The following is a 13819-nucleotide window of genomic DNA, read 5'->3' as shown; positions in this document are numbered from 1 at the left end:
AACATGTCCCCCCCCCCCGCCCCCACCAATACTGTCTCAGTTTAAGGAATGCACCTTCACAAACTCAACTTCCTGGCTTATTCTTTACAAGTGCAGGTTCATTTTTCTTGTTTCAGTTCAAAAGGACTGTCCACACATTACAATGAACGTGCATTCACACTGCATGTTCAGATGGTTGTAAGAATCTCTCTTGGTGTGTTCATACTTGATTTGTGCACACATACTAGAATCCTATTTAATCTAAGGTATGGATCATGCATACAACTGTACACATGGTGAATAAATGCACATATAGTTTTGTGAACTGATGAACGAGTGATAACTTTATGTAACCCTGTGCAACGTATGCCTGGAGTACAGTCCTTTAGCTCTGATTGCCATAGGACATTCTGAGGAGTTTTAAAAATGAGGTGATTCTGAGTAGAGTGGAAGATTCGAGAGAGGAAAGAGACTGGAGAGACCACAGGAGGAATAAATAAAAAGCACGATCAGAGAAGAGCAAAGGCGAGAAGTGCAGCCGTTTGCTCTCACACAGCATTTCATCCAGCAGCAGCGCTTCAGCCAGAGAGTGATGGGCTGAGGCCTACAGCTGCATTCCAGCCCAGAGTTGTGTAGCAGCAGACAGGCCTGAGAGACCCTAATTGCTCACTAGTGGATAACTGATTTATTGGACTCCATCCTCTTCTATTTTTTGTTTGCTTTTGTTTAGAGAATTGTATACTTATCTGAATTGTTTCTATTAGTTCCTCCTGCTTCCCACTCCTCGTTAAAAAATCCTTGTCAGCTAACATTTTTTACTTCCATTAACATTTTTATTCAATTTTCAAAGTTTCATACTAGTATTTTTGGTGAGCAGATAAAATACTAAGACTCTTCTCAACTGGACTACTTATATTTATAATAGTACAGGTAGAACTAGTAACTATTCCAAGGGGACAATCCTATGCAAGCCCATTGAATATACTAGGACTTCTTTCAGTGTAAGCAGCAGTAAGTTTATGAATAAGTGCTTGAATGAAAACACAACACACACATTTACTCCAGATCCCCAAATTCCTTATTTTGACTGTTTGTTAATCAAGAACCTAGAAAACTGCAGGAGCAATGTAAGGGTTACAGTATTGGTCACATATTCTTCTAGGTGAAGAAATGCCCTTTGATGGGCAAAAGGATGCTAGGATATAATCCAGAAATCCCTGTAAGAACACATGTACACTCTGTGTATACATGTGTACAGATCAACAACCATGTGCACACTGTATAGAGATTGTAGGTGCATTGAATGTGACCTGTGAATAGGCCAAATGGCACTAATTTATCCCACTCCTCTATATACCAGTATGTTATCATCCCCCAATACTCTGCGGACTTATTGATTTAGTTTGGGACATTGTGAACCCCCCTCATCCCTTCCAAATATGAATTCTGATTAACAACTATTTTTGGTTGTGAATAAACTAAAGCAACAGGCTTTAGACTATAGCATCCTATATAACAGTCCATAGAAACTCTTTCACGTATTGCACTTTGAGAAATTAGTCAATCTTTATTGGTGGCTTTTAGCGCTCACAGACCTTTCCATCTGGAGAAAAAATTCACCAAAGCAAGCTTAGAGTGGAAGGATGCAGGGATCTGGTCCTGGAAACCACTCAGAATCCATTTTCCATGCTCCAAAAGAGCAGCCAGCCTGGTGTGATTTGTCTGCACCTGGCTTGCACTTAAGAAGGGGAAAACTTCATTTTAGGGTATATCTTAACTCACAGCTTTCCAGCTAGTTGGCTAGTAGACTGCTAAACTGTTTGTGTGTGTTGCTCACTGACCTTACAGTTGGATTTGCAATTAGTGCTCACTGACCTTACAGATGAGAAACTAGATGACTGGATGGAAGAACTGGTGAGAGGATGGCCCTGTAGTCTCATTTGGGGCCAGCTGTTAAGCTGTCAGGGGATACTCTCAGTTATTGAATAAGAATGACTCCCAGCTCCTCAGGATACTGTAAACTACCTGGCTCTTTACACTTCTTGCCTCTCCACGATGCAGCCTTCCTGCTGCCTCCAAGGGTTCCTTTATTTTTACCTGTGCAAGTGTGAGGTACAGTGTAGTGCTATTTATCTGGAGATGTAAGTATATGTTCTGGAGGGGGAGCGGTTAGATTCTGCTTGAGTAGCTGGATCATTCAGGAAGTCCCAGATAAGGATGGTGTCATCATGTGAGCTACTGACAATTTGAAATTCATCAAACTGGAGCCGGAAAACTCTGCCAGAGTGCTCCTGGATGGGGGAAAGAGAGAAGCCAAATTTAGATTATTTTTTCTGGAGTTGCTGGAGTAAATCAGATTTTATATTTATTCTCTATTCACAGCGTAGGAAGTTAAAATGATTCATATGTTTTTGAAAAGCAGTTGGTCCATGAACTGGTTATTTCTATCCGCAGCATTTTCCTTCCAGTGGCTCTACCTGAACCTCCTGACACCAACTGCATGTTTGCAATCACAGCACAGCATCCACCCTCATGCTTTAACACTTGATAAAGTGTTGAGAAATCTAAGAATCAGAGTTTTTATTTTTTAAAAAGAGCAAATTTCCAACCCACACACAATGAAGAAGAATGTTGAAAAATATGTTGGCAGTATCTTAAGAAGCTCCAGAAATGTGAGATGGCCTTGCAACAGTCAGACAGAAGGACATCACTCTGCATCTGTGTCCTGAATTCTCGTTGTCCCTTGCCATGCTCCCACAGGCTACTGCCACCACTTTCCCCACATGTAATACCCAGACCACCCCATTTGTCTTCTCTCTTTCCACAACTCATGTCCTGCTAAAAGTTCCCAAACATTCACTTTTTGTGAATGAAATACATTAGAAAGAATTAGAAGCACCATGAATGACTATGCTAACTTCTACATTTGCTGCCTCTTAGCATCTAACATTTCTGATTGCAGAAACATAAGAACTGCCTATAAATATGCCATCCCTCAAACAAACAGCCCTTTTATTTAACTAACAAAGTACTTCTAAAGGAATGCTATGTAAACTCAAGAAAAAGTTTATATTCCATGTTCAGAAGCAATACACCCCTCAATACCCAAGGCTAGGAACAAATGATGGTTGCCTTCGTGCTCTGCTTGTGGACTTCCTTTAGCCACCTGGCTGGCCAGTGTTGGAAACAGGGTGCTAAACTGGATGGAGTCTTGGTCATACACAGCAGGACATTTCTTATGTTCTTATGAGCAATGAGTATTTTGATGTACAGACTTTTCTCTACTGCCCTAAAAACTGTGCATAAAACAGCATGATCTATGCTACATTCATCACGCAGTCAGGTTTAATTTCAGACACGGAGGAGAAGCGGAAAAACAGCAAACAGGATATTTTCCCAGTTTTGCAGGCTCCTAAAACGTAAATGTTTTTTGCCCACCCTTTTTTGGGGTAAGAGTATGAGACAACTTTAATGAGGCAGTGGAATCTTAGGGGTTGTTTACATTGGTGGCTTAGCCATGAGCAGCAGGATTCACAACCCAGTCTCAGCTCAAGTGTGAATGTGGTCACTCAGGGGTAATGGACACTGACTGCCCTAGTGCCTCATTAATGTTTAATGAATTCTACACTGCTTCCCACATTTGGGCTTCTAGGATCAGAAAGGCAAAACAAGATGGCTTTTTTTCCCCACTTGCCTATGAAGGGAGGCCTATGTTCTCTATGAAGAAGCACAAAATGTATTTAGGGAATGTCAGGCAGAAGCTGCTGAATTAGCCTGTACCATGCAGGTGGGTTTGGAAAAAGCAGGTTTGTGTCCCTACAACAATGGATGTGTGAGGACAAACTCATCCTGGAGAAGGCAAGCCCAAATAGATAGCTGTCTTTTTGGTACAGAAGTCCCTGCCAACTGCCTGATGCCACCATTGCTGTCTTTGTGCTTTGTATCTTCTCTACTTTGTGTATCCTTTTGAAACACGTGATGACAAATTCTAGATACAGCCAAGCAGTGCAATATTATGACCTCTCTCATTTTGCATATGGTACTTCTATAAAAAGACAACCAAAGCAGCATTTTGCCTTCTTTGCAGAAGAGGGAAATTGTGCTCTAAATGGTTGTGAGCCCTTTAATGGATCTGGATTTGATGGAGTGACTGAGGAGGGGCATATTGCACTGTAACTGTTATTTGCCAAACCAGATGAGATTGCATGACACATTAATACTGGAACAAATTTCACCTCATGTCCCCAATCAATTGAAAGCTCTTACCACAAGAGTGCGCAGGCAGAGGGTTCCAGCAGGGGCACGAGGGTCTAAGGCAGCCACCAGATCCCACACTTTAATTTTCCTGATGACAAAAAAGAGAAAGAAGAATCGGACTAAAACTGGTGTCTCAGCAATGACTGAGACAGATGACAAAAAATCTGTGGAGAGCAATATGGTGGGGTGTGATCAAATATGTCAAACCACAGCCCTTGTTTGATCTGAGAAATATTAATGCCTGATCCACTGGTCCTAGTCAGTTCCTGTTGGAACAGAAGGGCAAAGAGGAAGACAGTAGCACTATCCTGATTCCAAGTGTTGTATTGGGCAGGCAACTGAGCTGCTATTAAAACCTCACTCCTTAATCTATTATGCTGCAGACATTCAGAGAGGCCACCTAGAAACCTCGTGCTTCTTCACTCTCCGTATACTACTCTTGTGTCATCTGCCATCGAGAAAATGTTCAGGCATAAATCCAGGCCAGCACCATCAAGACATAGTTGTGGGAAAATCCACATTCAAATCTCTACCCAGCCAATGGGTGGTTTTCACTAAGTTACTGTCTCTCAGCCCACCAGAGATAGCTGCCTCCTCAGTAAGCTCCATTCTGAATCCTTCTCCTTGCTCCAAAATAATGAGGGCAGAGAAAGGGAAAGGCAGTGGTGGGGTGAGTGTCTTTTAATTCACGCAGTGGGTGGGAACATAATAATGTGAAATTTTCTGATTTATGCTAGTCTGAAAGCACAAGAGTGGAAATAATAGGGGATAGTATACATACGTGTGGATACTAGTGCACTGAGAAAAGATACTGACTTTACATTACTCCTATTTATGTGTTACTCATGACAACAAGGAAATCATGGTGAAAAGGGGCAGCAGGGCTGCATGTTTAACTACGCTCCTGAAGTCACACCATTCCTCTCACCACCACCATCACCGTGTTCTGCATAACCTCTAAAGCTGGGAAGGGGTGGTGGTCCTGTACTCATGGAGGCTTCCACATGATTTAGGGCCCTGCAAAATCAGGGTTCTCATTCACATGAGGAGCATCCACAAGTACAGGAGGCTTTCCGCTTCAGAAGTTATGCTCAACATAACCCCGGTGGCACCCAGTTGTTGGATGAGCTTCCCAGAGAGACTCATCTGGTGCCAATGCTGTGCATTTTTTGGCACCAGGTGAAGACTTTCTTATTTTCTCAGGCATTTTAGTCTTTCAGTTTTTGTTGTTTTAAATCTGTTACTGTATTTTAAATCTTTGTACTGCTGCTAGGTTTTATTTTGGTTTTTATTTCATACTGTAGTTTAAACCTTAAAACTGTATATTCTATTTTAGCATGTTGTATTTTATTGTTTTAATTGTTGTGACCCACCCAGAGAGCTTTGGCTATTGGGTGGCATAGAAATAGAATAAATAAATAAAATAAAACAAAGTGAAGGCAAAAAAAATCTTACATAGCCTCTTGGATGTGTTGTGCTCATGCTGTTTTATTCCCAATATCCTATCAGTCTTTTGCATCATACTGCAACTCAGTCTCCTCCACACTGAAAACAAACCCTTTTTTTCTCTCTCCCTGTGATCCAGAAGCAAACATCTGGATGCTTGTTGTGAACTGCCCAGACAGCTTTTAGAAAGAAGAATACTTCTACTGTGTGAGATTCAGTCTTTCAATATTGGGTAGGAGGGGCATAGGAGAGGTGCATGTGGTCCACAGCAATGCATCTACACGGATAACTGGTCCTCAGAACAAAATGAGATTGTGACAGCATTTTACAGCAGGTGTTAAGGACCTATAATTTCAGAAGACAACTTGTGGCGGAACGGCAAGTTAGCCAGCCCTTCGTGATGACAGCTGGTTCTGGGCTGAGAGGCTGTAATAAAGTTGAACCAGGATTTCATCAGCAGTTCTGGAAGTAAGCATTTGATGGGCACAAAAGCTCAGGGTAAGCAGGAAGAAACGAAGCAAGTAGGTCAAAGGCAAGCTTGCCTTAAAGGAAAAATCCAGAGGTCTGGAATCAAAGGAGAAACATGCCCTGGAAATGATTACATGACTGCAAAACTGGGAGCCTCTGTTGAAGTGGAAGAGCTTCCTAAGCTTCTAAACAAATCACAGCATCCAATGCTCATTTTTCTGCTAAGAATCTGAACAGTCTGAACAAAGGTGTTCAGTCTGCTCTAAGGTGCTTGCACCCTTAAGATGACAGTACAGCCCATAATAAGGGCACCTTCTTTCTAGGATAGAAAGGCACTGAAAGCAGAACGTTATACCTAAAGATTTAAGGGAAAAATTAGTTCCCTATGGACCTGGAAATAATAATGTGATCATCTGCTGTAAGCACTGTTTACAATGGTAGTAAGATAAGATACATAGCACAAAAGTAACATTTATGGAAAATCAAGTTTGATCATTATTGGACTAGTTTCCCACAATGATTGACTCTGTTATAAGCCATTCCTACCCAGCTCTCCTGGTGCCAGGGAGATGCCGACTAGTCCGGTATGAATATAGGAAGAATTTTTTCTGTCCTTCAAGGCAGAAGTCAGGAGAGAGAGAGAGAGAGAGAGAGAGTAAATGTCTGTTTTCTATCACTAAATTCTCACCCATCATAGGCTCCGCTGACTATCCTCTTGCTATCAAAGCGAATGCATCTCACCAGCTCCTCGTGGCCTTCCAGGACCCGCAAGCATGCCCCACACTCAATATCCCATAACCTGGAAGAAGACAAGACAAGGAATTGTCGTTATGTAATTGTTTTACAATTCTATATTGGAAATACAAATTGCAAATTGAACCTGCCTATTTAGACAGGTGTTGGAGGACTCTGCATCCCTCACTTTCCTCTTAAATCCATATTTTGCACCCAGAAAACTCCAATTTTTAATGGGAAATCCTACTATTTTTCATTTCCAGCAAATCTAAGAGTAGCAGTGATGTCCATGAATCACTGCCTAAATGCTGTTAGGGCTAGATGAGGGACAATAATCTATAGCTGAATCTAGATAAAATGGTGATATTGGCCCACATGAACTTGAAATAAGATTACCTGCTTTTTAAAAAAAGATTACACTCTTACCAGGAGGTGGCTTTGCTACTGGAGAAAGACTTAGGTGGTTGCCAGAATGGGAAGAGGCCATACATAGCTCAGTGGTAAAGCACATGGGTTGTATGGTCAGTGGTCTGATTCCCAGCATCTCCAGGTAGGACAGGAAAAACTCATGCCTGAGAGCCACTGCCAGTCAGTGTCAACAATACTGGGCTAGGTGTACCCATGGTTTGACTCCGTATAAGGCAGCTTCTGATTTCCTGTCTTTTTTCAGTTGTACCTGAAATGGCAGCTTCTCAGAAAAAACCTGCCACTGTCAATCATGCCTTGGTAATTTCTCAGATTGATTACTATACTGCATTATATGTGGGGAGATTGTTCAAACCCTTTAGCTAGCAAAAAATACAGCTGTTCATTGTGGTTGGAACAGGAAGCAAAGAACATATTACACTGCCAGGTGCAATGACTGCAAGTTTGTTTCTCTGCCCAAATACAGATGCTTGTTGTTCAACTATAAAGCCCTAATAAATTTGGGTGCAATGCAGCTTAGTAAGTGCTTTCTCCATACAAGCTTTGTGTTGTATACAGACCTCTTTTTAATACAGGAGTGTAGAATGTCTGGCCTGTGGACCTAATCTGGCTTGCTGGGCTCTCCAATCTGGCCCATGGAGCCTCCTGGGGTTCCTCCAGGGAGCTCTGGCTCCTGGAGAGTATCCCTGCTGTTATCTTTGATCTCAGATTGCAGATAACAGCAAGGATGCAGGCAGTGGGGATTTGATCCACCTTGGGAAGTGCAGCCACTTTTTCCAGCATGAACCAAGTAGCTTTGCAGGGCATTGCTCCTCCCGGTGTCAGCCAAGTTGCTTTCGCCATGCTGGGAGACACAGAACTCCGTGCTTCTCCCAGCCTGGAGAAAAAATTTCCCACAGGGGATGGGGTGGTGAAATCAGTGGAAGGCAACCCGTGCTGTCCCCCACCCCCAGCAAAAAAACCTATTTCTGCACCTCTGATTTAATACCTGCCAAATCGTATTTCATTATAATGTTGACTTGTTGCCAGCATGACAAGTTTGACAAAGCTATTGCTGGTCAATGTAAACTAGTGACTTGACAGGAATCCAGAATTACGGAATTTGTAATTGGAGCCTGCAGCACTGTTGCAAGGTTGCCCCAGGGGAACAGGTGGTGTTACAAACTTTATGACCTACGGATAAAAAGGCAGTTGTTACACATTTTATGACCCATGAAGTCAATGGCTGTATAAACTGAAAATCTTACTTCCATGGTTTTGTGAATTGTAGGACTCTTTCTATAAGAAATTGGTAATATTTACTCCATATCTACCCATCAAGTTGAAGTCTTCAGAATAAGAACATTTTCAGCACAACTGTCGAGGTGTGGGGGGAGTGAAAAGTGTGTATGTCTGTGAGCCCAAGTGGGCAAAGATGTTCTCAAGGCATCTAGAGCATTTTTGAGGGTGGGGGACTCACAATTTTAGCTGTGAGTCAGAGGCAGCGGCTTCACTTTGTTTTTATACATTTTTTAGAAACAGGTTTTGCTGCCATGGAAAAGTGGTAGTGGTGATATCCCCTGTCTCCTAATCTGGAGCCATTCTCGCTTGCAATGCATCTGAGGAAAAATGCTATGTCAATATGTAGTGTCTTTTATGATGAACTCTGTGTGTTTGGGGGCGGGGGGGACATGGCTGCCTGCACTGCCTTACTGTACAGCAGTGCAAGCAGCCATCTTTCCCCCTCACAATGCATTGTAAAGGGTACTACACCATGACACAACATCCTTCCTCATGAAGGTGAAAATGGCAGCAAATCAGGGGAGATGGCCGTCACCACTTTTCCACAGCAGTAAACCTCTTTTAAAAAGAAAAAAACGTAAAAAACAAAGACACGTCTGCCACTGACTCACAGATTGCTAAAACTGTTAGTCGCCTGCTTGTCCCCTGCTCCAGAGAGTCATAAGTTCTTTAGCCCACCCCCTAATGCACAGAAAGTGCCTCATCATCTTCACATCCCAAGACAGTGAGGCACCTTCAGATCAGCCCTACTTTACTTATAACATCTAAAGTCTCTGGCCTTATGCTTATCTGTGTGTTGCTCTTCCATAAGGAGGGGATCTAGTGCCATGACCTTCAATCCTATACCCTAGAATGTATGCAAGTTATTCTCCTTCTCACACCCTTGCCATTCACTGAGACTAGAGTCCCACATCCACAGGAAATCAGTGTAGGCAGAAGAGTCAATTTTGTGGTGGTAGTAGATTTTTGGAACTCGCCCCACATTCCCAAGGAGGCCCCTCCAAGCTACTTCACTGTATAGCTTTCAGCACCAAACAAAATAATATTTTCTTCTCCTTGACCTCTAATTTGTGTTTTGATGTTTTAATGTGTAATTTTATTGTTTTTACACTGTTTGTATTATTGTACATCGCCCAGAGTGGCTGGGTGACCAGCTGGATGAGCAATTAAGAAATTTAATAAATAAATAAATAAATAAAGTTATAAATTTCTGATGCTGACTGGTGTTGCTGTTTTGCTGGGCTGTAAGGAACACTGAAGTTATGCAGTCTGTGCTCAGAAGGTTTTCAATCTACATTCAAAGAACAAGAGAGGGATGGGAGAAACAGTCACTTCATACCAAAGTTCTGAATAGCGATTCCAGAAAGCCTACAAGGCCAACTTGTAGACTTTCTGGAATCGCTATTCAGAACTTTGGTATCAACTTGCGCCCAACCTGGATTCTGATGATATGTTGCCAACTGCTGCAAAATTCTAGCACAAGGGTTTTATTCAGTGTAAGCATAAAAGTAATTGTATTCCTCTTTAAATTTATTACCATATTGACATTTATATTTCTTGGTTATTAGTATGTGTGGTACTGTGGTTGCTTTCGTAAGCTCTGCAAAGTTTTAACTGTTTCCTGCTTGGATTACTATTCAGGCTTGTGCAAATGTTACACCTGTAAGGCTTGCCTTGTTAATTTGTTGTTGTTTTAAGAGAAGTGGCAGACAGGTTCTTTGCTACAGTGGAGCACTGGACCAAGTTCATGACATTAGATAAACTCAATTTTCTCTCAAAACATGGTTGCTTTGATCAGCCTTTTCTTTAATCATACCGTGAGGGCAACCCCCCAAAATGTGTCTGTCTTCAAGCCAAGCTATGGTGCTATTTACAAATCCTTTGATCTTTACAAGCCGTTAAATAGGATGCATCTGGTGAGGGAAGGTGATAATTGGTTAATAGCTTCAACTGTCCCGTTCCAATACCCCATGTCTCTCATTTAAATTGTCTGTGGCAGCACTCTGATCTGTTTGTTTTCATTACTCATGTTACTCCAATTACCTTCAGTAACTAGCTTTCTCTAAAGCTACACTAGTCAATTACCAGCCTCTAAAGTCCCTTAATGAAAGGATTTGTTTCTTTGTTTTGTATCTTTATTTGGACACTCAGTAGTTTGGTATATTTGACCTTGGACCCAGAGAATTACATACAACAGAAGGGGAAACACAATACCATTCACTGGAGTGACGGCTGTTGGTCCAATTACAAGGGATCCCTTCCCAAATTTTAAAATCTCTGCACTAAAGTTTACAGCTGTAGCCTGGTAGTGGCAACTTTGCCTGCTTTTTAAATCGCTGTTAAGCTACGTTTTGAACAATGTTGTCACCAAGTTTCCCATTGAGGCTGGTGCTCAAAGTGCAACACCTGGAAGACACATTTGACTTCGGAGTATGACAAGCATTGGGCTGAAACTATATTCCTTGGGGGAAAGAAAAGCACATGAATGGATTAAACCCTTTGCGCAAGAGCACTAATATTTACATTGGCAAGAGGACTGGACTGGGAAGCAGCTTGTGATTGAATGTAGAGGTAATTGATTGTTATAGTTCACTTAAAAAGATTAAGACTGCCTTTAAATTATGGGCGGAATATAGGACAGCACTGCTTCCTACTTCTTTAAAGCTGACCAATCAATGGCTTCCAGTTATGTTTATCAGGCCTCCCTTTCTACAAGCTGTCAGATCCCATCCAACTGTCATCATTTGAATGGCATCTCAAAAATCCTTTGTATTATGGAATGGATTAATGCTTGGCCCATTTCTGGCCAAGGGAGAGCAAGAAACCTTGAAGAGTCCAGGCCATCTGTTTCAAATGGTGCCTAAAGCCAAGCACCATGAGAAAAACTGGGTTGGCAAGATCGCAGCACGATTTCAGTACTAGAGTAAAAGCCTCTAATTGCAAATCCAACTCTTTAAGTAGATACCCAGACCATGAAGGGGAGCATCCTATATAACAGTCCATAGAAACTCACATATTACACTTTGAGAAATTAGTCAATCTTTATTGGTGGCTTTTAGTGCTCACAGAAAACAAGGAAATCTAAACAGCAGCTGCACTTAAAAAAACAGAAAAAAGATTTATATAACTCAAAACTACATATCCTAATAATGGTTAGATTAGCTTTGCTCATTGATGGTTCTGGAGTTCTGAACCATGAAAAACTGAGACAACAACAGAAGCATTTTTGAACCCCCATTTCCTATAACTCTGATTTCTTTATTTTATATGTACCCCACCTTTTAACCAAAAAATGGCACTCAAGATGGCTTACAGAAACAAAATTGATTAAAACAATAAAACAATAAATTAAAATACAATAAAAACATAACAATTCCAGGGGGAATACATCATTATTAACAAAACAGCACCCAACCAACCCTCTTACAGACTAAAGGCCTTCTTAAATAAAGTTGTCTTTGCCTGCTGGCAGAAGGACAGCAGAGAGGGAGTGAACCTAACCTCCCTTGAGAAGGAGACTCCACAGCCTGATTTCAGGGCTGTGATCATTTTAAATATATAGGGAACAGTTGTAAATAATTTGGGCTCTTGAAAATCATATGAAGCTGAGCAATAAGATAAATGTCTGGCCCTGGCAGATGGGGGGAAAAGCATAAACATTGGTGGACAGTGTCTGCCAAAAATTAAGGCCAGCCGGCCTTGGGACAAGACTTCGAATTGTCAGATATCTCCCTGTCCATTGGTTCATGGTTCCCTGCCCTTGAACCTAAGTACCTTCCCCATTTCTTGCACTGTTCTCCTTCCTTGGTTCCCTACACTTATTCTTCCAAAAACATCTCTGCAAAATCTCAAATGTTTAATTTAATTATACTACAGGAATTAAACAAATAGATAAATAGAATTCCTTCTGAGCTCAGATTTTGGGGTCTCAAGAAATTTTTAGGTGCAAAGTACACCTTCTCATTTCTACACCTCATGTAGGAACACTCAGGCCTGGTCTACATATGCAGCAGAATCCTGAAGTGGCAGAGCAGACTATACCACTTCAAATTTCAGGGGAGGGATGCCATTTCTTAATATTCCCCTACCCACACTAAAAAACAACTTCCTGCACAAACCCGCCCCCTGCGCATCTAGATCAAAGGTTCTAAAACAGGACTCTCCCTGTGCTAGGTTTTTCGTTTTGTTTTTTTCAACTTGCAGTTTTTGCGTGGGTGGGGTGGGTGGGTTGCAGGAGAGCATTCAGAAGTGTGGTCCTTCATCTGCATTCTGAAATAGTACAATTTCAGTTCAATACATTCAGGGAGGTGGGGAGGGAGAGAGTACATGCACCAAAGCAGGTGTTACACACAAATACATATTAACATATAACACTCTCCCCCTCTTTTTAAAGCTGCTGGAGCAGGGGAGTTAGTCATGGTGAAAGTGTTGTACTTCTCACCTGATTGTATTATCTGATGAACCGCTCACTACTAGTCTATCTCTGTACTGTAGACACGCAATGCCTCGCTTGTGGCCATTTAAAGTACGCACAAACTCACAGGTACTAGTGTTCCATACCTGTAAGAGAGACACACAGAGGGAAATGGATTATTCTGGAAGTAATGCACATGGACAGGTATTTGTATGAGTGAGCCATATACTGTTAATAGGAGCCAGTATGGTGCAGTGGTTACTGTGGATCAAATCCACAACCAGACATGAAGCTCACAGGGTGACCTTGGGCTAGTCACTCCCAGCCTAACCTACCTCATAGGGTGGTTGTGTGAATAAAGTGGGGTGGGGGCAAGAGTACGCCACCTTGTATGCCACCTTGAGCTCCTTGGAGAAAGCCAGATATAATAAATGCAATCGATTAAAAGTCCAAAGCCAACATGACTTCAAGCTTTGCACCTTTATAGTTCTATCACCTGACGCCGACACAATGTACTTGTCATCGAAGTCTACCACATTGACAGCTGCCCGGTGTCCAACCAGAACCCTTCGTAAGGTGATGTCTGTTGGGGAGGCCATGTCCCACACGGCAATGGAACGGTCTTTGGAGCATGTCACCATCATGCCGTTATTAAAGCGCAGGTGCAGTACCGCTTCACAATGATGGATCAGTGTGTTTAGCATCTCACCCGTATTTACATCCCATACTCTAGAATTTGTGATAAAACAGAAAGCGGGGGTGGGGGGAGAGGGAGAGAGAGATTATTAGTTTCCTATAGTAAACAAATGGACT

The 13819-nt window shown here is 41.9% G+C and overlaps 1 protein-coding gene across 14 annotated transcripts in view; it reads right to left on the bottom strand.

Moving 5' to 3' along the window:
- The window catches only part of BTRC (beta-transducin repeat containing E3 ubiquitin protein ligase), a 183971-nt gene that overhangs the window by 11409 nt on the left and 158743 nt on the right, over positions 1-13819 (bottom strand). For 11 of the 14 annotated variants that reach the window (XM_084846521.1, XM_084846512.1, XM_084846516.1 and 8 more), the window contains 5 exons: positions 13486-13735; positions 13034-13152; positions 6839-6949; positions 4246-4324; positions 2077-2270 (listed from right to left, as the gene is read on the bottom strand). In XM_084846521.1, the coding sequence (XP_084702647.1) occupies positions 2109-2270; positions 4246-4324; positions 6839-6949; positions 13034-13152; positions 13486-13735 (721 nt within the window). In that variant the 3' untranslated portion in view covers positions 2077-2108. Of the gene's footprint in view, positions 1-2076; positions 2271-4245; positions 4325-6838; positions 8485-10011; positions 12862-13033; positions 13153-13485; positions 13736-13819 lie in introns of those variants that run through there. The other 3 variants (XR_014789518.1, XM_084846524.1, XM_084846522.1) reach the window with 3 other exon arrangements.

This window comes from Heloderma suspectum, chromosome 3, assembly GCF_057233095.1.
Source record: "Heloderma suspectum isolate Gila_16-S chromosome 3, 16-S_ref, whole genome shotgun sequence".
In the NCBI taxonomy this organism is placed as follows: Eukaryota; Metazoa; Chordata; class Lepidosauria; order Squamata; family Helodermatidae; genus Heloderma; species Heloderma suspectum.
Note: the sequence above shows the minus strand (reverse complement) of the source record. Positions and strands in the feature narration are given on the sequence as shown.